The 25,196-nt window shown below is 41.5% G+C and overlaps 1 protein-coding gene across 1 annotated transcript in view; it reads right to left on the minus strand.

Moving 5' to 3' along the window:
* The window catches only part of CWF19L2 (CWF19 like cell cycle control factor 2), a 62,389-nt gene extending 44,627 nt beyond the window's left edge, over positions 1-17,762 (minus strand). The window contains exons 1-8 of the mRNA XM_052671234.1: positions 17,631-17,762; positions 12,354-12,464; positions 11,546-11,665; positions 10,113-10,220; positions 7,640-7,759; positions 6,317-6,410; positions 5,078-5,193; positions 1,562-2,259 (exon numbers count right to left, since the gene is read on the minus strand). Coding sequence (XP_052527194.1) covers positions 1,562-2,259; positions 5,078-5,193; positions 6,317-6,410; positions 7,640-7,759; positions 10,113-10,220; positions 11,546-11,665; positions 12,354-12,464; positions 17,631-17,714 — 1,451 coding nt within the window. The 5' untranslated portion in view covers positions 17,715-17,762. The remainder of the gene's footprint in view (positions 1-1,561; positions 2,260-5,077; positions 5,194-6,316; positions 6,411-7,639; positions 7,760-10,112; positions 10,221-11,545; positions 11,666-12,353; positions 12,465-17,630) is intronic.
* Between the last annotated feature and the right edge of the window lie 7,434 nt (positions 17,763-25,196).

Consider the following 25,196-nt stretch of genomic DNA (forward strand, 5'->3'; position numbering starts at 1 on the left):
GGTTCTGCCCAGATCCAGTCAGCCTTGTGCTTGCTACATGTGCTAAAGCCAAACAGTAAAAGACGCAGCTTTTGCACTTGCCATATAAAAATGTGATTTGCCATCATCTAACAAAAAAAGAAAAAAAAATACCATTGTAAAGCAGTAGTTGCTTGTTCTAAGATAACAATCAGAAAGTGATTCTGGTGCCAGTGCTCGGGCACACAAACTGCATGTGACAGAATGGCAAACTACTCCTGCCACAATGTACATTCATGCTTTAAAAAAAAAAAAGTCAACACCATTTTACCCCTGCTATGAAAGGAAATGCACATGTCAGTAGTTCCATTCAAAGCAGAAAATATAGTAAGTAAAAATTTGGAAGAACCACACAATCTGTGCAACACAAAGAACTGTGTAGACTCAGCCATTTGCCTTTGGTTCGTCACACAGTATTGGTTTAATGTACAATTTACCTTTGCAAATACACTGCAGGGTTTCTGCAAGTACTACATGTAGGAGCAGTTGTATGTTAAATAAAGAACTGTAAGGTACTGTCTTGTTACTAGAATCCAACATTAAAGCATTAAAAGTGAATTCATAACCTCACTATAAGAATTTTTAATGCAAATAACTGACAGGAGCATTTGAGAAACAAGGAATTATACCTGAGAACATTTCATCAACTGCTGTTCCTGACTAAACCTTGTCACCTTATATACACAGGCCATGAACAATCACTTGCCCAACTTCCCCAATCAGTCAGACCCCGTGTACCTGCATAACACTACTTCAATTGTAAAACACTCTGCACATGTTTATCAGCTACCAGGAAGATCCAAAGCAAACCTTCACAGTAATTCCCACACTAATTATATCACTGGAAGAACAAACAAGCTAGTAATGATGGAGAACAGCTAGCTTTAAGAAAAGAAACAACTCAATTTTCTGCAACTCATTTTTCTACCCTTTCCTTACTACTCCCCATTTTCTTTTAATAAAGCAAGTCAGTCAAACTGAAATTTCCATCACATGCTGCCTTGCATCTCCCTTCCCATTCCTTTTCATCTTATCCCTTTTTCACAGAAAATACACCTTTCTAATCAATATCTTCTGCTGTTTTCACGTGCTATTACTTTAGCTTATGAGTGAATCTTACAGGAGGCAAACCTATCCCTTGTTTTAATAATTACTTCAGTTTTCAGTTCACATTTCTGACATTTAAAGTTTGTCTTTACTAAATTAATCAAAACATGAAACATGGTTTTGCTTGGTAGAGGGGACATGTTAATAGGACAATTTTACTGTAGCGTGAGCTAACATTATAAAGAAGCAGCAAAATAATCTGTAACTGGCAATTCTTAAATATGCCAAGGAAACAGAGGAAACAGAGGTGCTCATTAATTCCACACAGGTCCATTTTGGCTGTGCCTACCTGGGAGACAAGTGGACAAGTGTCCACATAATTAAAGATCTGACATGGACAGCTTGAATACTACTATAATAAATACAACATTTTAGCTATACTTTGCCATGAACAATACAGACAAACCAAAGACAAGAAGAGGTGTTTGTAAAATACCTGGAACATGATGTTACGCTGTCAGACGACGTTTGCTGCTTCTCAGGGATCCTGGTTGGGTACTCCTCTCGTGAGTTCTCTTTTTCAAAACTTTGAGTTCTTTCACCGTGACTTTTTGCTGCAGCATCCAATGACTTCTGATCAGACACTGATCTTTCACTGTTTTCTTGTGTGTGTGTTCTGTTCCACAATGGAGTATCCTCACTAGGTTTTTGGAAACGGCTGCTTAAAGAGCTATGAAGAGGCGATTTTGAAGAAGATCCCTGTGACTTGTAGTCCCCAGATGCACTGTAAGATGACAGGTCATCTTCAGAGGGTTTCAGAAATTTGTGTTTTATGTCACTTAGAGACACACTCTTTTCTTTACTTCGTTTTTCATCCAAGTGTTTTTCTACTTTGGAGCTATAGCCTCTCAATTCTGAGTCTCTACTGCTGTGTCCACGTTCTTGGTCTGCTCTTGTTCCATCTCTATTATAACCTCTGTCTTCTTGTGTCCATACTTTGCCATGCTTCTCTCTTGTATGTCCCCCAGACATGTTTCTACCATCTTCATGTCGTGTCTCACCTTTCATACGATGTTCCTTCTTCTCATTTTCTGAGTAGTCATGTTTTTTCCATCTACCACCTCTATAATCATTTTCCTTCTTGGTTGCAACTTTTTCAGCTTCTTCTAACCGTGACTGAAATGCCTCCATTGACTACAAGAAAGAACAAAAAAGGTCACACTGCTTTTAAGCTCATGGAGTATTGTAAAACTCCTTAAGAAATATTACAAAAAAGGCATCATTCTGTGAAAATGTATCACTGTGCAGAACCGTGAGCCATGGAGGGGGAAGGAAGAAGAAAATCAATTCAAACAAAAAGTAAGAATTACCAATTTAGAGTCTCAAGTGCTCCACAGGGAAGGTATTCTGCTCACTTATCTTGGACTGTTTCTAACTTTCATCCAGTGGCTCTACTGTAAAGTGCTGAACACTCTTGGGAACAGGAAGCACAGCTTCACAACTGTTTCCTCCAGCTAACTCAGCGATTAGGAGCTTGAGCTGGCAAGAAAGGTTTCTTCTTACCTGCTCATGAACTTTACATTTATGCTCACTGGATGTTCAGCTTTTACAGAACCAGCAGATGTTCCCACTAAAGTATTTTATCATCCAGCTGAATTCTTAAAAACATAAGAGAGAAAGCTTAAAATCAAAATCCATTAGCCAATTATACAAAATGTGAACTGTTCCTCTTCTTTCATTTTGTAGTAGGCAATGCAACACATCTGAGCAATTAAACGCCACAAATTACATATTTCGTAGAATGGCTTGGGTTGGAAGGGATCTTAAAGATCATCTAGTTTTTACTCAAAATACTACATAGAATCATAGAATAGCTCAGGTTGGAAAAGACCTTAAAGATCATCAAGTCCAACCACAACCTAACCATACTACCCTAACAACCCTCTGCTAAATCATGTCCCTGAGCACCACATCCAAATGGTTTTTAAACATTTCCAGGGATGGTGACTCAACCACCTCCCTGGGCAGCCTATTCTAGTGCTTCTCAACCCTTTCTGCAAAGAAGTTTTTCCTGACATCCAACCTAAACTTACTGGCACAACTTGAAGCCATTTCCCCTCGTCCTGCCACCTGTCACCAGTGAGAAGAGACCAGCCCCGCTCTCACTATAATATACTTTCAGGTATTGGAAGAGAGCAATAAGGTCTCCCCTCAGCCTCCTCTTCCTTAGACTAAACATCCCCAGTTCCTTCAGTCTCTCCTCACAGGCCATATTCTCCAAGCCCTTCACCAGCCTTGTTGCCCTTCTTTGGACCTGCTCCAGCACCTCCATGTCCCTTCTATATTGAGGTGCCCAAAACTGAACACAGTACTCTTGGTGGCACCTCAGCAGTGCCGAGTAGAGGGGCAGGGTGACTTCCCTAGTCCTGCTCACCACACCATTCCTGATACAAGCCAGGATGCCATTGGCCTTCTTGGCCACCTGGGCACACTGCTGGCTCATATTCAGCCAACTGTCCATCAGTACACCAAGATACATCCTTTCCATCAGGCAGCTTTCCAGTCATTCCTCCCCAAGCCTGTAGGGTTGCCTGGGGTTGTTGTGACCAAAATGCAGGACCCAACACTTGGCCCTTATTGAAACTCATACAGTTAACCCTGGCCCATCGATCCAGTCTATCCAGATCCCTCTGCAGTGCCTTTCTCCCATCAGGCAGATAAACAGTCCCTCCCAACTTGGTGTCATCTGCAAACTTACTGAGGGTGCACTCAATCCCCTCATTAAGATGGTTAATAAAGATGTTAAATAGAAGCAACCCCAGTTCCAAGCCCTGGGGGACACCGCTCATGATCAGCTGCCAACTGGATTTAATTGACCAGCACTCTTTGGGCCCAGACATCCAGCCAGTGTTTCACCCAGCAGAGCATGCGCCCATCCCAAGCATGGGCAGCCAGCTTCTCCATGACAATGTTGTGGGGGACAGTGTCAAAGTCCTGTACATACTGAGGCATACCAGGCCAAAACCTCTTTCAATCACTACCCTGTACCACAGCAGCTAGAGTGTGTGTGCGTTTGAATCCTACTTTCTTGAAAAAGACTCTTAAAAATAATATTCTTTAAAATCACTGGCACCAACTAATTTCCAACAGTGCTGACCTTGCTGGTTTCATCATTCAGGCGTGACAAGACAATAGTATGAATTCACACTGTCTTATCCAAGACTCACACAACCAAACCAACCAAAAGAGAAAAACCAACATACACTCCCCACACATGAAACTCAAAACTATAAAATTACAGCCAAGATTAAATACTAACATCCCACACATTTGACTAGTGCTTTTAAAGACAATATTACTGTATCTAGAAGCCTTGAAGAGCAATCTGATCTAGCTTAGGTGTCCCTGTTCACTGCAGGGGAGCTGGAGTAGATGACCTCTAAAGGTCCCTTCCAACTCAAAATGTCACAGTGATTCTATGATTCTAATATTGTCATGGCAGACTTAATAAAGCAGTCTTTAAAAATAATTTTTAAACACTTCCAAAACATATAGCTTTCTCAGTGCATTGGGACAAGTGGCCAGAAGATTCACATCTGGTAAAACCTGACACAGTTCTCCAAATTACCTCGGAATTATTATTACCCACAAACTGTGTGCAGGCAAAAAATATATTTTCTAATAACTATCACAATTTTGAAAACACTCAGGTACTTTGTAACTGGGATCGTTTGATCAACAATGCTGAAGGAAATTATTTTAATATATAGAATCTAACAGCAAACCTAAATAATATTAACAAAAAAGATATTAAATGAATTTGGATAGCATAAAACTTTTCATCACTGCAGAGAAGCTTAAGAGGCTGCCTTTTCCTGATTCTTTCCTACTGCTTCTTTCTGACACTGCACATTATTTGTGTTTTTACATGAAAGTAACCTTTTCCAAGCACCTATAAAAAATATACTGTATCTATAATTGCTATTAAAAAAAATTAACTGAAGATCCTCACCCCGTATCTTTCCGCTACAATTTCCTCAATATTCCGTTTCTCTCTCTCAGCCTGCTCCTTCATTCTTTGATATGATTTTCGTAACCAACTTAAACCAGCATCTTCTATCACTGTAACTAAAATAGAAAACAATGAGAAGTCATAATTTTGTATCTCAGTAGTTACTCCTATTTAAAACATGCTCTATATGTGACATTAAACCTTCACCTGAAGTTAATGTAAGAACTGGTGGGATGCAAAAGAAAAACAGAAGGAATCTAATAATGCAATTACACATTTTTAAGTTCAGTTGAGTGTCCCTCAGTCACACTATTGATTAAATTTAAGCTTCTCTGTTTTGTCACTGAACACAACATAGATCTTCCAAGACAGGAGCAGCACACAGAAAGCTGTGAGATTTTTCTAAATGAACTTAAAGAACCTTCTTATTGTTTTCACCTTCTGTGTCTGTTCTTTGGCACACCCATTCAATACAAACAAGTGCATTTTCCTTCTCAGAAAACTGATGAGTAACCCGCTGCTCTTCCTTTGAGAAGTTAGCATGAGGTCTTAACACTCAGAACATATCCACCAGTGCCTGCCGCCTTCATACAGCACTGATCTCTGCTACTCCTGCAAGCGTGCATGAGGCTAATGGTTTGTAGGACAGAGTGTCCAAGGAAAAGGCTCCCAAACAGAAATGCAAGGGACCTGAGAGTTCCCCACTGACAGAACACGAGGGCCGTTATCAGAACATGATAAATGTTTCATGACATTATGAAAAATGCTTTTGCTAGAAACAGATGAGATAACCCCAGGGTAAGGAAAGAAACAAAAAGGTTACAGAAATAATATTTTTCACAAATTGCATCTGTAATGCAGTTCACTTTAATGTGACTCAGACTTCTGTAGTTGAGTATTTTAAAACTATAATTTGTGTAATGGAATGAAAGGAACCAAATGAGATGACAACAATTTATCTTGTCTTGGTAAATCATGCTTCTTTATTTTAATTAGTTCCACATGGGGAATTTCTATGAAGATACTGAAGGTTAAACCACTCAAGACTAGCAACCAGTGAAGAGAAATTCTGCAAAACAACATACTATGATATTAACCCAATATTCACTACTGAATTTTCATCTGAATTCTACTTTATCTATAATCCAGTTACATTAACATTTGTAACAATTTGCTAGTAACCCAGAGACCAGAAAGCAGAGATGGGAATTTAAGATTATTAATAAAGTTGCTGTTTACCTTTTTTAACTGAAGCTGAGTGATCCTCCTCTGGTGGCAATCCCGTACCACCATCCTTCCAGTAGGGATTGAGTTCTCTCTCAGAAAGCATGGCCTGATACAAAGATAATGTTTATGCATGCATTGCATATGTTTTGTATTCATTATCAGTGTAGCAATAACATGCACTTGTGTATGAAGCAGGGCTATGAAAACTTCTGCTCTTACCTCAAGAAATCTCAAAATAGATTTCTTATTGTGATTCTGTCAACTTATTTGTCTGGAAGCAAGCAAGTTCACTGGAGAAAATTTTTAATAGGAAATGCCAGCAGCGACAAAAGTTTATATTTGTCTCCATTTATATTCAACTCATCATGCTACACACATCTGTTGTAAGATGGTTTGATGTACCCAATAAGGAATAGATAAAATATAAAGCTGCATGGAAAGCAATTGGGTGGAACAGTCTATAACAAACCATATTCTTCTAGGATCAAGAGTACGTATAAATGGTCATCAACCATATAATGCATGCTGACAGTCTGGTAATGGTCCTTCAATGGATCAGAAAAAACGTTCAGCAAAATATTATGTGGGAAGAAAAAAGATTAAGCTCTGCTCAAAAGCGAATACCTGAAGTGCTGTGTAGCACACAAGAACAGTCCAGGTCTGCCTGGTTCTTAACTACAATGTAAGTATTTGAAAAGCATGGCAGAAAGAAAAGGTTGTGATCAGCAACTACGTTTTCAAATCAGATCATACTGCACTGAAAGAGCTGAGTGAACAAATGAAGCCACCAACAACTGTACACACACAGAACTAATTTTATGACACCAAGCCCTTCCGCAATTGGACTCTGATCCTCCGAAGTGTTAACGCACAACTACCACATGGAAGGCACTGCAACCACTCTGAGTTCCTTCTTCATGAAAAACAGCCATATTACACTTTAACACAGAAACCTGAGTGAGCTTTTACCGCACAAAACAACAGGGCTCCTTTCGCACATATCATGGGGAGAAGGCCAGGCCAAGAGTATGTAACTACACAAAACATCTCAGAAGTACTTCAATCGTTACAGAACTTGGTACTTTCTAAGCTGGCCTTTTTCTTACTGAAAAGGTAACTACAGGCTTTTCTCTACAGGATAAGCCTGCTATAAGAACCCTTCCTAACCCAAAGAGAACAAACATCTGATCCATTTAATCAGAACCGTTATCATACACAACATCAGGCATTAATCTAAACAATTTAAAAGTATACTGAAACTTAGGTATTAGAACCAATTCATTATGTAAAACATGGTAAAATGTAGAAAAAAGTTGGTGCATTAATTCCTCCTACCTGCTCAATTTCTCGAGCTTTCTGTCGTTCCAGTATTTTGTCTTTCTCTCTTTCACCTTTGACAGATGCCAGTGACATGGTTTTCAGAGACATGAAGTCTAAATTCATCCATTCTTCTCTCTTCAAAAAAAAAACCAAAAAAACAATGCAACTAATGACAAAAGCTACTTACAACAAACAGCACACATTTTACCAATACATATGAAATATTTTGATGAAAAGCAAAAGCGATTTAATGAGCTTCAGTCTTTAATATTTGTGTAGAACTGGTGGAACTTCCTGTGTTCCAGTTTGTGCCCGTTGCCCCGGTCGTCCACCCAGTGTATTTAAGACAGCAGTAAATATGCAAAACGTATAGACAGCTTTTTTTTCATTTTTGCTTAAGTGAACTTTGTACAGCTAAGCCAATTCCTTTTCCATCATTACAGAATTTCAATTTGCTGCTTTTGGCTTCATAAACTCCTATGTATCTTCTAGCATATACAAAATCTGCCAAAGAAAATATCATTGAGCATAGTTCATACTGGGGATATCTCAGCATCTAACAGCACCCCCAAATAAAAGAGTTGCACATCTAAATTCTGTCATTTGTACCCCACAGTAGCAGGTAGAAAAGCCAGACTGAGGACATTTAAAAACGAGGAGTACTTTCTAAAGAACAGCAGCATATGGACAACCTACTCAAATTTGAAACACTTCTTTATACATACAAACCCTGAAGCATCAAAGAAGGCAGTGTCACACACATTATAAGCAACTACTCTGCAAAAACATTTGGAACACTTCTATGTATAGTACAGGAATCAAAATGACACAGCTACATCTATTTCAAAACATGCCTTTGCAGAAGAGTCTTCAAATGTCTTTGCTAAGGTTCAAGTCTGAGCTGTCAATCTTAACAGATGTTGTATGTTAACTAGTTCTCCAGTGCTCAAAAATGAGTGTTTTGGAGGTGATAAACAACATTCCACTTCTCAGATCTCCTCCAAGAAAGAACTGAAAACTAATCTGCTTTCAAGTCATTCAATAGTATCTACATTTACATAACCAAGCAGTATGGATCAACAGAAGATTTCTAAGGATCTGGAGGACACCTGGTCCAAGCTCCCTGATCCCACACAGAGAAGGGTGCCCGGGTCAATATCCAGATGTCTTCTGAAGATCTCCAAGGAGATTTCACAACTGCTCTGAGCAGTCCTGTATGCATCTTCTGTATATATGAAATGGGTTTATGAGTTCCAAGACTGATTTATAATGACAGTAAATATACAAAAGGTAGGAATGATCTGGAAATTCACTCCTCATCCAAAATAAGACACATCCAGAGTGTGCAGAGTAAGTGACTTTACATGAGAAATGTCTGGCAAAAACAATGGCTTTGCAATACAAATTACTATGATATCCATAAGGACTTGTGGGCCACAGAAATGATCCAACAGATGGAACACCTTTCCTACCAGGACAGGCCAAGAGAGCTGGGGCTGTTCAGCCTGGAGAAGAGAAGGCTCTGGGGAGACCTGAGGGCAGCCTTTCGTTATGTAAGGGGGAGCTGTAGGAACAGAACCTCTAGTAGGCTCTTTCTTGATATGACAAGGGGAAGTGTGTTCAATCTGAAACAGGGGAGATACAGATTTGATATAAGGCAGAAGTTGTTTTTTTTTAAATAAGGGCAGCAAGGCAGTGGCACAAATGCCCCATCCCTGCAGACACTCGAGGTCAGGCTGGATGGGGCTCTGAGCACCTGATGGAGCTGTAGGTGTCCCTGTTCACTGCAGGGGAGCTGGACTAGATGACTTTTCTGAGTCCCTGCCAGCTCAAATGATTCTGTTATTATATTTTTTTACTACATACTTTTTCAAAATATATGTGTACAATTCAGAGATTCTTTTTATTTCTCTTAATAACATACACAGCTTCAGAGTGAGAAGCAGGAATGAAATAAGACCCTTTCACACAACTGAAAACATCGTGACATGTTGCTCCATTTATGCCATTCTGATAGTAAATCTGCTTACTGTGCACAGAATTCACCTTGGGAGTGGCCTTGAGCCTATAAATATTGTTGCTGAGAAGTTCTGCACCTCCCTTCCTTATAACTGTTTAATAATTGCAGAAGCAAAACTTCATTCAACTGCAGAATAAAACACCTAAATTATGTAGAAAAATAACTTCTCCAATCAATATTTTTAAACTGACTCTTCAAGAAAATCAGGCTAAGTTGCTAGAGCCTCAAAACAGATGAAAGAAACTGGCGCTGGGCAACTTCAAATGTTGCACCTTGTTAAATCCTATGCAACTATCAAGTAGAGAAGCCATGAATTAATGAAATGTAACATTTACCTTGATAAACACAACTTTTCTCTGAGAAACAGTGTTTATTCAACACACTGCAAATGAACTGTCAAGAAATCCAAACACATTCCACATTTGGTCATGCTGAATTTATTTCTGGAGTAGTTATCTGACCTCTTACCTGCACAGCTGGTTCTTTTGCAGCATCTGATTGCTTGCTAACCTTCCAGGCCTTTTCTGTGTTATCTGACTGTGATGCATTTGACTCAACCCATTCAACTGAAGAATCCTAAGTATAAATTTTAATGCAAACAATTATAACACATCAACATACACTGATAAAATTTATGCCACTTACCAAGTATATTGTTAGTCAAACTTGATGCTGGTTGCTAAGCACTACTAATGTAATACTTGAGGATAAAAATGTAGTTTCGATAGATCCAAAAGGAAATTGTTCCTTCACAACCAAAACACACTGCTAGAGTTCATGAGCACACTGCAGTATGTAACACCAGTTCCCACTGGCTGCTGACTCACATCATAACACTGCTAATGTTAAAACTGTCAGAATAAAAACAAAAAAAATGTTTTCATTGCATTACAAAAACAAAATATTAAAAAAGTTTAGGTTCATCACTATGTTTTACACTGGAAAACTAAACCAATAACTACCACCCAAAGCACTTCACATGTCATGATCTCCCATTTTCAAACCCAACTTCGACATTTGCAAACCATGCACTGTAATTTCACACTCAAACTAAACTGTATTTTATTGAATAGAATTTCTTTGCTATTTATCTGAACCTGTTGTGGCAATAAGAGACTCTGGAACAAAGCAATCAGACTTGTGCTTTACTGTGGGACTCACCAATGTAATTTTAGTTTTGATGAATCCCACAGGAAATGTGGGACATTTGTGGTTACTTCCCACACTTAAAGCATGGTTCACCTCCTTCGGTCACTAGAAAATAAACCTCATCATATTGCATGTTTATTCTCTCAGTAAAAGAGATTCTCTCAAAAGAAAAGTCACACTGCTGCCTGACTTGGACCAAAACACCAGGAAGATGTTTTGCACATCGTGGTCAGAAAGCAGCAGCTCTCTGTACTGTTTTGCCAGAGTGCCTCTGAATGAGAAGGCATCTGTCAAGAGAATCAAATGCACTGGTCTGAGCTTCCTTTGGACTAGTGTACAGCTCCCAGTTGAATATCCATGGGAAAAGGCAACAGTAACTCATGCTTGAAATCTAAGTCAAACATTTCCAATTTTAGACACATTGTTCTACCTTATACCTGTAACTACAGAGAATTATGAATTTTTCCACTCTATTCCAGAAGTCCCCAAATATCAAGAACTTGGCTAAAAAATCCTTATTTTCTAATTGAATATTATAAAATTCAGACAGATTCAGATTACAGCATTTTCTAAACTGACTAAACATTTGCTATATGAAGGAGACTTGGTACATTAAAGAGACAAATATTGCCACAGCTTTTCCCAATAGGAAGAGTGAGTCTTAGTATTACTAAACATGTGTGCCCAAGTACCCACAGAACGCTGCAGTTTTTTTAGAAGTCACTTGAAGCTCTTTTAAGTTTCTTACTTACTGAAGAACTATCATCAATGTCATCCTTTTTTTCAGATTTCTGTTTTTTATTTTTCTTTTTTTCTTTCTTAGATTTTTTTGAATGTTTATCCTTTTTCTTTTTTTTCTTCCCAGAATGTTCCTACAAGAAAATGTTTGTAAATGAGGTTCAGTAAACCCAACTGGCCACATACAAGAAAAACAATCATAACCTACATACCAAACTGCACTGAAAAAGGTAAAACACACACATCTGGACACAGACACGTTTTATTTCTACTACCTTCTCTCTTCATCTTAGGGACAGAGAAGAGCTGTCCATAACCAATCCCCACCCCTACCCACAGTATCCTTTTCACTGGAACTAAGGCACTACACCAGACACAGATCATCTGCACTACCCTTGTTTCAGTCAAATCCATTCCCTTGGGCAACACTGTGTCATTCATTGATATATCACACAGGTTTCTAAAATAACACTTAGGGATGTGATATTTGGATGCTCCATTACAACTTCTCTGTTGAATTAGCGCAAATGAGCTTACTACAAAACCCTGGATCCTCTAGAACTCCTCTCAAGGCACTATTCTTGTCTGGCAGTACTTGCTCCCCTGTGTATGATAAAAATTAAAGCTGGAATTGAATGATTAAAGTTGCTTTCCTCTTTCTGAGTAAAAGATTATTTCCACTTAAACTAAGCTAATTTTGAAGCATACAAAATTCAGAAATTGGGAGATCTTTTGGACCACAGTAGGGCCCTCAAACCTTCCTGTGCATATGGACATGTCATAAAACTACAAACACAATTCAGTGATTTCCAGGCGCATCACCTCCTCCAGTTGCTCCACACGCTCGTTCACGTCAGGGAGCATCCACGTGTCTTCGCCTCGCAGATGCTTTTGCAGCTTGCGCCTCTCCTCCTTCTCATAATCAATTTTGGCCTAAAACAGAGAAGAAAAATGACTAAATGGAGCTCAGTAGCACTAGGTACAAATGTTTTTGTAAGTCACATTGCCACAGTCATAGACAATTTTAAAACAGTACTTGAGAGCTTTTCGTATTACAGGACAGCAATAAACACACTTCGGGATTACTGCATGTTAAATGGGAAAGCCAGCTAAAAAAAGATTATGCACCCTACTTCCTCAGGCTACAGTTCTGCAGCTTCTCTAGCACTGACTCCATCCCGTCATCCTCAGTAAACAAGGCAAAGATGTTCACCTTCCTTTCTTCACTCTGCAGAATCTTCTTTCTTGCAGCCTTCACAAACAGCACACTACGTGATACAGTGGACTTCTGACATTCCCTGGGCAATTACTCCACTGCCAAGCACAGCTCAGTATGCATTAATTTTACAAGTAAGCTGTAAGCAAGCCTTCTCAACTTCAGAAATATCTCAGCCAGATTCAAAATTTGGGGCTGCAGAAGGTTCTTCCCTTTCTGGTTATGGAGAGAAAGCTAGAAATATTTTTAGTCCTATTTCTGAAGAGTTAGTAATTGCTGCACTTTCAACTCCTGAAAAGGAATGCTGTAAACTACGTAAATAAGATGTCGACCCTTCCAGACAATGAAGTTTCCTGTGATACATTCATCAGAAGCACGGCTTTCAGTTCCCTGGAACTGAATTTGTCATTATGAAAACTCTTTATCCCAAATGCAATCATCACATCTGATTAAGCAGGAATTTTTTTTTTCATTATTACAACTCCACCCCTGCAATGTTTTCAGCTGTGTGAAATAAACCGTGCACTTTCTAATAAAGTTGAAGCAAAAACTAAAGGCAGGATTTGGTTTCCATCCTGAATCAGTTTTACTAGAAAGTGTTCTCAATCATAAACCAAATGACTGCACAAAAAGAGTAACAACATTACATATTTGGAACTCACTGCCTCCTTTTGCACATTACTAAAGTCAAAAATTACTCCCCATCCCTTTTGTCTCCTCTATCTGCTTCATTCCTGAGCAACACTCCCTCTTCTCCTATATTTACTTCCTCTCCTTTCTCCCCCCAGAGAACTCATCATTGCTGTATAAATTCTTTCACTTATTTTCCATTGCTTCTTCACATTTGCTGGATTGCTTTTTGGTTGTTTTTTGTTGTTGTTGTTTGTTTATTTTATCTTTATGCTTATTCTTTGTGTGTGATTTAAACTTTTCTCTGTAATAGAATAGAATGAAATTACTATTTGCCTCAGGATGGAAAATTTACAAATAGACACTGAGTTAAATGAGGCTAACGTTACAAACGAGGAACAAATTAACCACTGACCTGTTTCAAAGCACCATTATTTTATTCACCTTGTTTCAGAACACATCTTATTCACTTGAAATATTGAGTGAGCTCTCATTTACTTGCAAATATATTTTTTTTAAACAACGCATTGGTAGCAAGAGAATCTTGCAATCTATCAGTCACCCCTAACAGCTCCTACATAAGCAATAAGCAAATCACATCAGCCTTAGAGACCAAGTGAAACTCATCAGTTCCATAAAAAAAACAAGTCACAGACGGGTAACAACGAAATTAAAAGCTGTCATGTCATAGCACAGATTCAGAAACTAAACTCAGGAGTGAATTATTGCCAGTTTTTACCAAAAAAAAGAAAAAAGTGCTCACATCTAGGAAAAGTGCACAGCCCTATGCTTACCAAAACACCCATCAAATTATGTTCCCTTTCCAAACTTGCAAAGTAAAACACTGATGTCATGAACGATCATACCCATCAAAACAAGATGCTATTTCTGGAGTTTGATAACAATTTGCATGTCAACACTTAATTATTTAATTACTGATCGTTATCCACAAACATTACCAGCTGCTAGGGTTTTATCAATGCAGTTGGGAGGGCAGATTACACAAATAGAAGTTATCTCTCCAAAATTTGAAAGAGAAATCTCAATCAATGGGTTTGGAGATATTTGGATTCTTCCAAAGTAGCACAGTAAAGTCATAACCAGCAAAAACATAAGAGTAATTAAAAGTCAGCAAGATACAACATCTGTTCAGCTCCTTTTAAAGTAAAAGGTAAAGAATACAGTTCTATGTCTACAACTGTTTCAAAACAATTCTAATCTTGATTTTTGAGGATATGGAATTTGCAAAAAGAAAAGGGAGGGTGAAACCCATTTTTTTCTTGTGAGCTCAGTGATTTTGGTAGAATTACTTCAGGAAAATAGAGTAAAGGTTCCCCCAGACACCTCAGTGTCCTACCTATGAACAAACAAATGGTACCTGGAACCAGTGAAAGGTCTTCCCTTTTTCAAAGCCCTAGCTGCATTCTTGACAGAACAGAAGACAGGTAAACAATTTTCAATACTATACTACTACAGGCTCCTGAAGATGAGTCAGTTCAAAATCTCATCTCATTCAGAATCAAAAACTGAAGTACACACAATCATCTCTTTTTGCTCAGTGGCTGAGTAGAGGGGTACAATCACCTCCCTCTCCCTGCAGGCCACTCCTCTTCTAATGCAGCTCAGAACACAGTTGGCCTTCAGGGCTGCAAGCGCACACTGCTGGCTCATGTCCAGCTTCTCATCCACCACAATGATTTGTTTCTTGTTCAAATTCAAGGAAAAAACAAGTTTAGTGAAGATGGCTTGCTAGGATTAGATAAAGTTCTGTCAAAATCACCTCTGTATCCTTCCCTTTACATCTTCTGTATGAAAAAACACCTTTATCACCAGCTTCAGCCTTTTCACCATGGAAGTAGCTTAGGTCTCATTGTCATACTGTGTTACAGTATGCAACACAACTGCTTTTCTCAGCTTCAGTATGTCTCCCTGAAATGAGACTTACATGATGACAAGTTCAGTACAAATTTATTGGATTTTCTTTAGATTGCAGCATACATAATACCACAATCTAGTGACTACAAACTCCTACTTAAAGTTAACACTATTTTAAAGATACAAACAAAAGAAGTAGAAAGTCCTCTGAAGAATAAGTTATGCTAAAATTTAAAAATCCTCATAGTATACATCTGTTTCGTGTTACACCACTGATTCTAGCAGAAGCAAAGAAAACAGAGAAAAATGATTATTTGATAAGCTGCACCAACAATGCCTGACACTGTACAGTTTTTCTACAAATAGAACTGTAAGCTCTCAACTCTCTTGCTGTACAAGTGAGAAGAGGTAAAACAGGATAATGGTGCCCTACAGAAATCTTACTTTCTTCTAGTTAAGAACATTTTCCAACAGTTTGAATTGCTCAAGAGAGCACTTCTCACAGGAATTCAAATCAAGCAGAAAGTGCAAAAAATAACAATTAAAAAAAAGAAAAAGAAAAAAAAAAAAACTTCTGCAGGATAATACGGCTTATTACCTAATTAAAGGATATCCCTTTCAACTGCTTGTAAGAAGAAGGGAACATAGAGAGTAGAATTGTTTCACATTTTGATGTCACTGAACGGAAATCCTGTTGCCTAGGAACAGTTCCCTAGTTATGCAAGAGGCACCCACGTAAAACATTACCTAAATTCTGCTATCTTCTCACGTTGAAAAGTGAGAAAAAACATCACTACTATGTAAGCAGCAAGCCATTCAGGCCATTTTCCCATTCCCTTTCTTCTAGAAATATCTTGGCTGTCTTCCTTCTCTCGCAAGCCCACCATCACAACCTACTTTTATTTCTGTATCTTATCCTACACATCTATGTAGTCACTTCTTAAGCTTCGTATCAAGCCATGTTACTTAACCAGCATGTGATTCCCAATGCCACTATTCATTCTGCCTTTGAGTTAAAAGAACCAGCAGTTTCCTGCACATGCACTGATCGCTGCACACAGGCAGGCTTTGAGTGTATCAGGATAAAGACAGCTAGCTCTCTGGGTCACAGCAACTCCATGAAAGCTGTGAAAGAGTGGCTGCTGTGTCTCAGCTCACACAAGAACAGGGGCTAACCCAGCAGCTAGAATGTGAGCTCTACCCGTCAGGCTGCTTCACTTTTGTCTGAGATGTCACTCGCCCCACAATGAAAGTGCCAACATGGGCTCCTCAGGAAAGAAAGGCCAGGAATGCAAAGGGAGGAGATGACCTGTAAAAGGAAAGGTTGAGAAAACAACAGAATTATAGAATAGATTCATTAAGTTTGGAAAAGACCACTAAGATCATCCAGTCCAACCGTCAACCCCTCACAACCATGCCCACTAACCACATCCCTCAGTGCCACATCCACACACTTCCTGAACACCTCCAGGGACAGTGACTGCACCATCTCTCTGGTCATGTGCCACCTCTCAGTCTGTGCCAATACCTCACAACTCTTTCCAAGAAGAAATTTTTCCTAATATCCAACCTGAACCTCCCCTGGTGCAATTTAAGGCACTTCTCTCTTGTCCTATCACTGTTATGCAGAAGAAGAGGCCGACCCCCACCTCACCACAACCTCCTTTCAGGCAGTTGCAGAGAGTGATAAGGTCTCCCCTGGGCCTCCTCTGCTCCAAACTGAACAATCCCAGTTCCTTCAGCTGCTCTCCATAAGCCTTGTGCTCGAGACCCTTCACAGCTCTGTTGCCCTTCTCTGGACACGCTCCAGGACCTCAGTCTTTTCTGTAGTGAGGGGCCCAGAACTGAACACAGTACTTGAGGTGTGGGCCCACCAGAGCTGAGTACAGAGCAACGATCCCCTCCCCACTCCTGCTGGCTGCACTACTGCTGATACAAGCCAGGATGCCGTTGGCCTTCTTGGCCAGCCGGGCACACTGCTGGCTCACGTTCAGCCAGCTGTCAGCTAACAACCCCAGATCCTGTTGCTCCAAAACTGCCTGGCCTAGAGCTGAGAAGGCTCGGGGTTATGTGCACGAATACATGAAGCCAAGTTCAAATCAGACAGAAGCGGGCTCTTTTCAGCTGACAGAAAACCAGGCGCCCGTAATAAGCGAAATAGCAGACAAGATCCCCGCTCCACGCCGCCCCGTTTCGCGGCACTCCGCTCGGGCTGTCCTGTGAGCCCACGGCGGGCTGAGGCCTCGGGCAAGGCCGCGCTCGGAGCGCACTCTGCGGCCGCCCCAGCCCGGCAGAGCAGAGCAGGGCAGAGCAGAGCAGAGCAGAGCAGGGCAGGAAGCCCTCGGTCCGGGAAGGCCGAGCCGCGCCGAGCAGCCCACCTGCGCCAGCAGCGCTTCCCGCTCCCGCCGCCGCCGCTCCTTGCGCGCCTCCAGGCTCCGCTCGCTCTCCCATCCGGACGCCATCGCTAAGTCCCGCGGAACGCGGCGGCTGCACGGCAACGCTGCCGTACCGAGAGGCAGCGGCTGTCGCGAACGGCGTCCCGGGCAACGGCGGGCGGGGCGGCCCGGGCCGGGCCCCGCCCGGCAGCAGAGCGCCTTACCCGGGCCGAGCCGCGCGCGGTTCCTCGCGGCCCAGAGCGCGGGCGGCTCAGCCGCGCCGCTCGCGGCTGTGAGGGAGCGCCGAGGGCGACAGGCGGCTGTTCAGAGCACGATCCGCAGCCAGCCGGGGTCGGGCTGTGGCCGCTGCCCTTTACAGGCACCCGTTGCCCCGCTGGCACAGCAGAACCATCACGCGGCCGGTGCACATCCTGAGGGCCCGGGTTCGGCGGCACGTGTGGGTCCTCAGTCCATCCAGAACCCAGCTCTAGTTTGCGGCCCGCCACCGTTAGATTGTCCATCTTGAGATGGTTTCACCGACTCCATCGTGCAGCCGTTTCCCCAACCTCGTCACTCGGCTGTCCATCTCATGGCAGTTGCCCCAACTCTGTCATCCAGCCATCTCACATCCCTGAACCTCACATCCCTGAACCTCCAGGTGGGGGCTGGATGAACAAAATGTCTCCCAGTGTAAGAGCAGAGCAAGTTCGTGACCATCTCATCAGTCTGGTTCAAGTCTGTGGGGCCCAATGTCATGCATCCAAAGGTTCTGAAGAAACTGGCTGATACAGTTGCCAAGTCACTCTCCATTATATTTGCAAAGTTGTGTCTGTAAGGGGAAGTCCCCAGGGACCAGAATATGGGAGACATCACTCCCATTTATAAGAAAGGGCAGAAGAAGGACCTGGGGGAACTACAGGCTGGTGAGCCTCACATCTGTTCCTGGAAAGATCATGCACAAGAGGGATGAGGATGTGATCTGAGATAACCAGAATGGCTTCTCTAAAGGTAGATCATGCCTGACCAATCTGGTAGCCTTTTATGATGGAGTGACCACATTGGTGGAGAAAGGAAGGGCAACTGATGTCATCTACCTGGACTTGTACAAGGCCTTCGACACAGTCTTAAAGCACATCCTCATCTCTAAACTGGAGAGAGATGGTTTCAAAGGTTGGACTGTTCAGTAGGTAATGAGTTGGTTGGATGGTTGCATCCAGAAGATTGTGCTCAGTGGCTCTACAACCAGGTGAACATCAATCGTGAGTGGTAATCTCCCAGGGGTCTGTCTTGGTATTGGTAGTTTTTGACATCTATATCAGTGACATAGACAGTTGGATCAAATGTACCCTCAGTGAATTTGCAGACAACACCAAGCTGAGTGGTTAGTTGACACAACAGGAGGAAGGGATACCATTCAGAGAGACCTGGACAGGCTTAGAAAATGGACCTACATGGACCTAATGAGGTTCAGCAAAGCCAAGTGTAGGGTGTCACAACTGGACCAAGGCAATCACAGAGTTGTATACAGACTGGGAGAAGAACTCACTGAGAGCAGTGCTGCACAGAACTTGTGGGTACTGGCAGATGAAAAACTGGACATGAGTCAGCAGTGTGCACTTGCAGTTTGGAAGACCAGTATCCTGGGCAGCATCAAAGGAAGGGTGGTCAGCAGGGCAAAGGAGGTGATTTTCTCCCTTTATTCTGCCTTTGTAAGTCCACATCTAGAGTACTGTATCCAGGTCTGGGGCCTTCAGCTCAGGAAAGATGTGAAGTTTTTGGAGAGGGTCTAGAGGAGGGCCAAAAGGATGATCAGAGGGCTGGAGCACATCTCCTACAAACACAGGCTGAGGGAGTGGGGCTTGTTCAGCCTGGAGAAGGGAAGAGCCCTCTTTGTAACATTCCAATACTAAGGAATTTATAAGCAGGAGGAAAATCAACTTTTTACAGGATACAATATTTACAGGAGTAAATATTGATAGGACAAGGGAGAATGGTTTTAAACTTAAAAAGGGAAAATTTAGATTAGATGTCAGGAGGAAATTTTTCACTGACAGGGTGGTGAGGCGCCGGAACAGGCTGCCCAGAGAAGCTCATTCCCTGGAGGTGTTCAAGGCCAGGTAGGATGGGGCCCTGGGCAACCTGACCTATTACCTGATTTAGTGCTTGTCAACCCTGTTCATGCAGGGGGATTGGAACTAGGTGATCCTTGAGGTCCGTTATAACCCAAACCTTTCTATGATTCTATGATTCTATGATTCTCTGACCCAACGTCTGGAAGACTTTTCACAGTCTGCCTAGTAAGAGTCAGAGCAAATAGCACATCATGGCATGCATAACTTAGTTAATGCTTATGCGTCTTGACACACAGGACCACAAACACAGAGTATGGTAAAGAAATACTGAACTGTAGACTGAATTCTTATCTTCCTGCTGGGCTGAAATAATCTTATGTCAGCCCTGGTCTACTCATCTGCACCAAGAGGAAACTGTGGCCTGATGCTCTTCTGTGCTCCTGCGCTACACTCTGCACAAAGACCTTTAGCCTCTGAGTCTGCCTTTTGCAGGTGATTCAGCACCTTTTTTAATTTGGGCTTAATTTTGGCTTCTATAACTGGCAGGTTGGCAGCTGATAGGGTGTACATGGAAGGAAATTAAAATATACATATTAAAAATTTAAAAATTTTAAAAGGCACTCACAAATTGGTGTTGACCAACAGTATTTGGTAGGACTGCTATATCATTCAAAACATAATTTATTTGGGATGAGAGCGGAGCATTATTAACGTGTGTGACACCAAACACATTCAGAGTTGCCAAGTAATGACATTATTTAGGTGAAGGTCTGAGCAAAGTGTTCTGATAATTTGTTAGCTATTTGCACTGGACAATATGTTTCCAAAGTGATAACAGTAATTTAATCATCATATCCATGGTGGTATTAAATGTGGAAATCACATTTGCATCTTTTTGCTGCGTTTGATTTATTCTATGACAGTTAACAACATCTCAAGAAAAAAACTATCATAGATCACCACTAGGTAGGGAATGATAACTGATAGAGCTTCATAAGCAGTTTGGCAAAGCAGTGCAAGGACCCCCTTTGGGGAGCCACTTACAGAAGAAACAGATGGATACAAAAGTTGTTCCAGCAGGGCTGAAAAATGCCATGTATGCTCAGTCCACAGCTATCTGCAGTGAAGCACACTGGTTGAAAGCACCTGGTTGGCTCAGTAAGGAAAGCCTCTTCTCTGATCTTGATGTGCTCCTTTTGCTGACAAACTGGTTCGCATTTACCTCTGGCTCCAGGCAGCCAGAAGAGCAGGTCAGGTGGCTGCTCCCTAATTCACTCCAGGCAGTCAGACAAATTTGTTTAATAGATTTATATTGAACTAGATGGTGAATTGATAGCCCGTGAGTTGATCTGACTGCTTTTGACTGAATCAGTTCAGGAGGTACTTGGAAGGGATACCTGCACTGAAAGCCTGGGAGCTGACAGAAGCTGGTTTGCTACAGCTGTGGACGATTTTTTCCTCCAGCAGCAGCAGTGAGAGCAAGGAGTGTTTTCTACAGCAGGAAGATACAAAGAGAACTCCAAGCAGTGTCTGACCTTTTGCAGTATTTGGTGCTATTCTTGTTATCTGTAATCCTCCACCTCACTAATGAGATAGTACTGTAAATTTTCATTTAAATCCAGGTTTCAAATTGTTCTATTTCAGAAGAGACAATCTGATACAAATGCACTCTGGAATCTCAAAAGCTGAAGGAACTGGTTTTTTTGAGAGCTGACTTTAATTCTGAGGTCAGACGTTAGGAAAAGGTTGACATACTTTAATCTTATTTCATCTCCTTGTCTAAGAAAAGGATTTTTTCAGAGGAAGCGAGCAAAAAATGAAACTTTAGTATCATTTTGTTCAAAATATTACTATGTCTGAATACTTTAATGTGCTCAAAAATCTTCAGTGAACCTTGAGAAACCTGATATACCATTTGTAATGGTCAGCAGGGCATCTCTGCTCGGTCACCTCATTCCCACTGCCAAAATTAACCACACTAGTAAAACAATAATGCTTCAGAGATACTGATCCTTGCTGAACTCCTACAGGGAGTAAATTGTTATTTCCCATTTAATGGTACATTTTATGCTTTCCCTCGGAGAAGCTGATGACTGTCCAGCTGACCTGTGTTATAAACCTTCACACTACAACCTTCACTACTTGCCTTCAGCTCTCTGATATTCTATTTTTATAAGAAAAAGGCTGGAAAAAATCCTCTCTCAGATTGATCCTCTGCAGTTTTCTTGAAGCAAAAGACAGTGCTTCACTAGGGAAAAGAGGTTCTTTACTTTGAAAACATGAAACTATTTTTCTGCTTTGGTGAGGAAGCTGTAAGCACATAGGTAAGTCCAGCTTGTCACAGGAGACAGTTTCTCACTTTAGTTTTAGCAATACATTCTAAAATGTTCATACTAAAGAAGAACAACATCCAGTAGATTGCTGGGGAGAGGACAGAGAGGGTACACTCGAGTCAAAATGAAACCGTCCGGTTGCCATTAGTCTTCTGGGCAGTCATTTAGATTTGATTCTTAGGATGGGAAATTTCATTTTCTCATCTAAAAAATCCAAATGGAACCGTTAAGAAAATACAGAGAAAATGATACAATTATGGGAAAATGCATACTTCTTTCACATAAATTTCATGATGTTTCCTCAGCAGAAAACTGAAGTAACCCTGTCTAACCTCGGTGTCATAAAATGGTAGAACAGCCCGCCCAAAAATCAGTGCAGTAGCAATGCCTGGGTCATTAGCTGCCTGAATTGTGCAGTCAGGTCCTGAATTGACAGCTTTCTTCTGTCCATCAGAAAGACTATTCCTGGCAGCAGCAAAAGAGCCCTGTGATGGCAAGAATCATGCCAGCCTGCCTTGGGAATCAGAGTTCAGCTCACCATGAAAATGAACAAGGAATCTGTGATGGACTGGAGAATGATTCACCCATTGTTCCGTTTTCAATAGCAAACCCTGTGGGGTCTGCCCCCAAGCTGCTTATTCTGTTAATTTGCTCAGCTGTGTTGAAAACAAGTGATCTCTTCAACTGCAGTTTAGCAGAGCAGGGACGTGAGGTTACATCTCTTTTCCCTTTCCCCACCCCAGCTCCACGACTGTAATAATGAGAATGGTTCATCTGGTAAATTCTCCAGTGACAGCAACTAATAAATGTTTTGTGGGGAAGCCGTAGAAGTTCAAATTGTACTGTTACACATGTGAAATGATAACTTGTGCAGTTCATTTCTTGTGGGAATTTTACACGCTGTTTTTATCTTTTGAGACTTTGAAAACAAAGGCTTTTATCAGTTGGCAAGCAGAAAGCAGTGATAACACCTGTTCTGGCCTTTCTTTATTGAGTCTGATAACAGATCTTTTCGAAAATTGTTTCTCTGGGGGAAATGGAAAGATCTTTTCTAAGCCTGCTCATGTTGGAGAGATCCAACAGTGCACACGACAGGGAGCTTCAAGCCTGTTGCTTCCAGAGTGACACAGACAGAAATACTGACTCAGATCACCTGGTTGGAGCAGAAATTAACACCTTGGGGCTTTAGGATATCAGTCCAAAAGCATCAGATCAATGCAACAGTAACACAGTCTTGTGCAAAGCTTCAGTGCAACGCACTGGGCTGATTTATTCAGTTTTTAAAGTGAGATTAAAGTATATCTTTGCTTTCTGAAGCCAGGCCACTTATATAAACCAGTCCATCGCCTAATCCGACAGGCAGCTGTGTCAGCCCTTTAGTTACAAGAGCAGAGATACCCTAACCTGGTATTACAGATAGTGTACTATGAAACCACAGCCTTTGGCTGCTCCTGCTGTCTTCCATCAGCAGCCATCTCCCAAAGACCTGAAGGCTGCCTGTCCTCCTCTCCCGCTCATTTCAATGCACGCTCATGTGGGCAGCACCCAGCAAAGTGAAGGAAGTCACTGCGGCGTTCCCAGCTGTTCTCAGGTTGTGGAGTGTCATAGGAGGGTGTTCTCCTTCCATTGCAATGGAGAATCAAATAATGGATGGGTGTAGGAGCCTGTCCTTGTCTAATGAGGTGGTGAACTCTCACTGAAAAAAGCGCTCTCACCATTGAGGTCTTGCTCCATGGAAAGGGCTCCAAGCACTACAGAGCCGTAATGATACCTGTGAATAGAATTAGACTGCCACAGGGTGTCCATAATTGTCTCTTTTGGCAGCAGCTTGAACAATTTTCTTCTCTCCAGTTTTCACCCCACAATTCATGAAATTGATTTTCATTCTTCTTTATTTTACAGAGGGAAGGATAAGAGGGAAGGATAGTTTCATATCCAATCCTCATCTCAGCCTTTGACCCAGAAATAGCTGTAAATACTAATTCCTTCCAACTCAAAGAACATGGATAAGCCAAATCTTCATCATCATTGCTTCATTACAAGGAATCTCTGTGAATATGTTTCACTGTACATCACCTTCTAGTTTTCATCCTTGGCACATACAGCCTGAGACTCCAGTGAAAGATAAACAAGCATGCTTTTTTTGCTATCTTCTTCATAGCATTGCTTCAGAAAGATAAGTTAAAGATCTTCTATAGAAATAATTTCAATCTTATGTCCTGGTATGTGCCTCCCATACACTGACACAAGAACTACTCATGGAAGGAAAGGCTCTGCTTTAATGAGTGCTGTGGTAAATCACTGCTTTTGCTGAACATGTTTGCAGTGAACAATAAGGTGATATGAGCTACAGATATCTCAGTGTGCAGCCCATCTCTGTTCATTGAATTTTCATCGAATACGGGCAATGTGATGCTCTGATTCCCTTAGAAATTTTGTTTCTTTGTTGCAGATGAAGTTAATCTAGATGAGAAGGAGACTGCGTTACTTTGTGAGGAATCAGAGGGGAACTAGCACTAGCTATCCCCTGGTCTGCATAGCTTAGAAACCAGGAGGAGTCCGGGACAGGACTCCTGCACTCCCATCAGACTGTAGGTACTACCAGCAGTGCTGCCTGCACTTAGCCAGGAAATAGTGACCGTTCCCTTCCTGCCAGCAACCTCCCGTGGTGATCCGGCTTTGTCTGGCGTCCACCTTCGAGGTTTGCCATAGGCACTGCCTTTAGGCTCACAGCAGTAGAAGCTGCAGGTGACAGTCCCCTCTCACCAAGTGCCACTGCAATTCTTGAACCAAACTACCTCCCAGAACCAGATGTCTTTTAATGTATCCCCTGCAATGCTGGTTTCATATCCCAGTAACACAGAGACAGAGCTTTGGTACTGGAGGACAGCCTTACTCATTTTGTTTTGATTAAAGAAGTTATTGGACTGCTCAAAGAGCTCAAAAATAATTCTTAGAGCTCTGAATGTGAATGCCAGTATCCAATGTCTCCACAGTAATTTAACTCCACAGCAATTTGAGAGGACATGATCTGAAGGAGGACCAGGAACCAAATAATAGGGCCAGATGAAATATGTCCTCTCATTCTGCTGCCCTGGTGAGAGGTGATGATGAACTCTAAATGAAAGATCCTCTGATTATGCTTCCTTAGAATATGGACTGTA

The sequence above is a fragment of the Tympanuchus pallidicinctus genome, unplaced genomic scaffold (assembly GCF_026119805.1).
Source record: "Tympanuchus pallidicinctus isolate F22 unplaced genomic scaffold, pur_lepc_1.0 scaffold11, whole genome shotgun sequence".
NCBI lineage: Eukaryota > Metazoa > Chordata > Aves > Galliformes > Phasianidae > Tympanuchus > Tympanuchus pallidicinctus.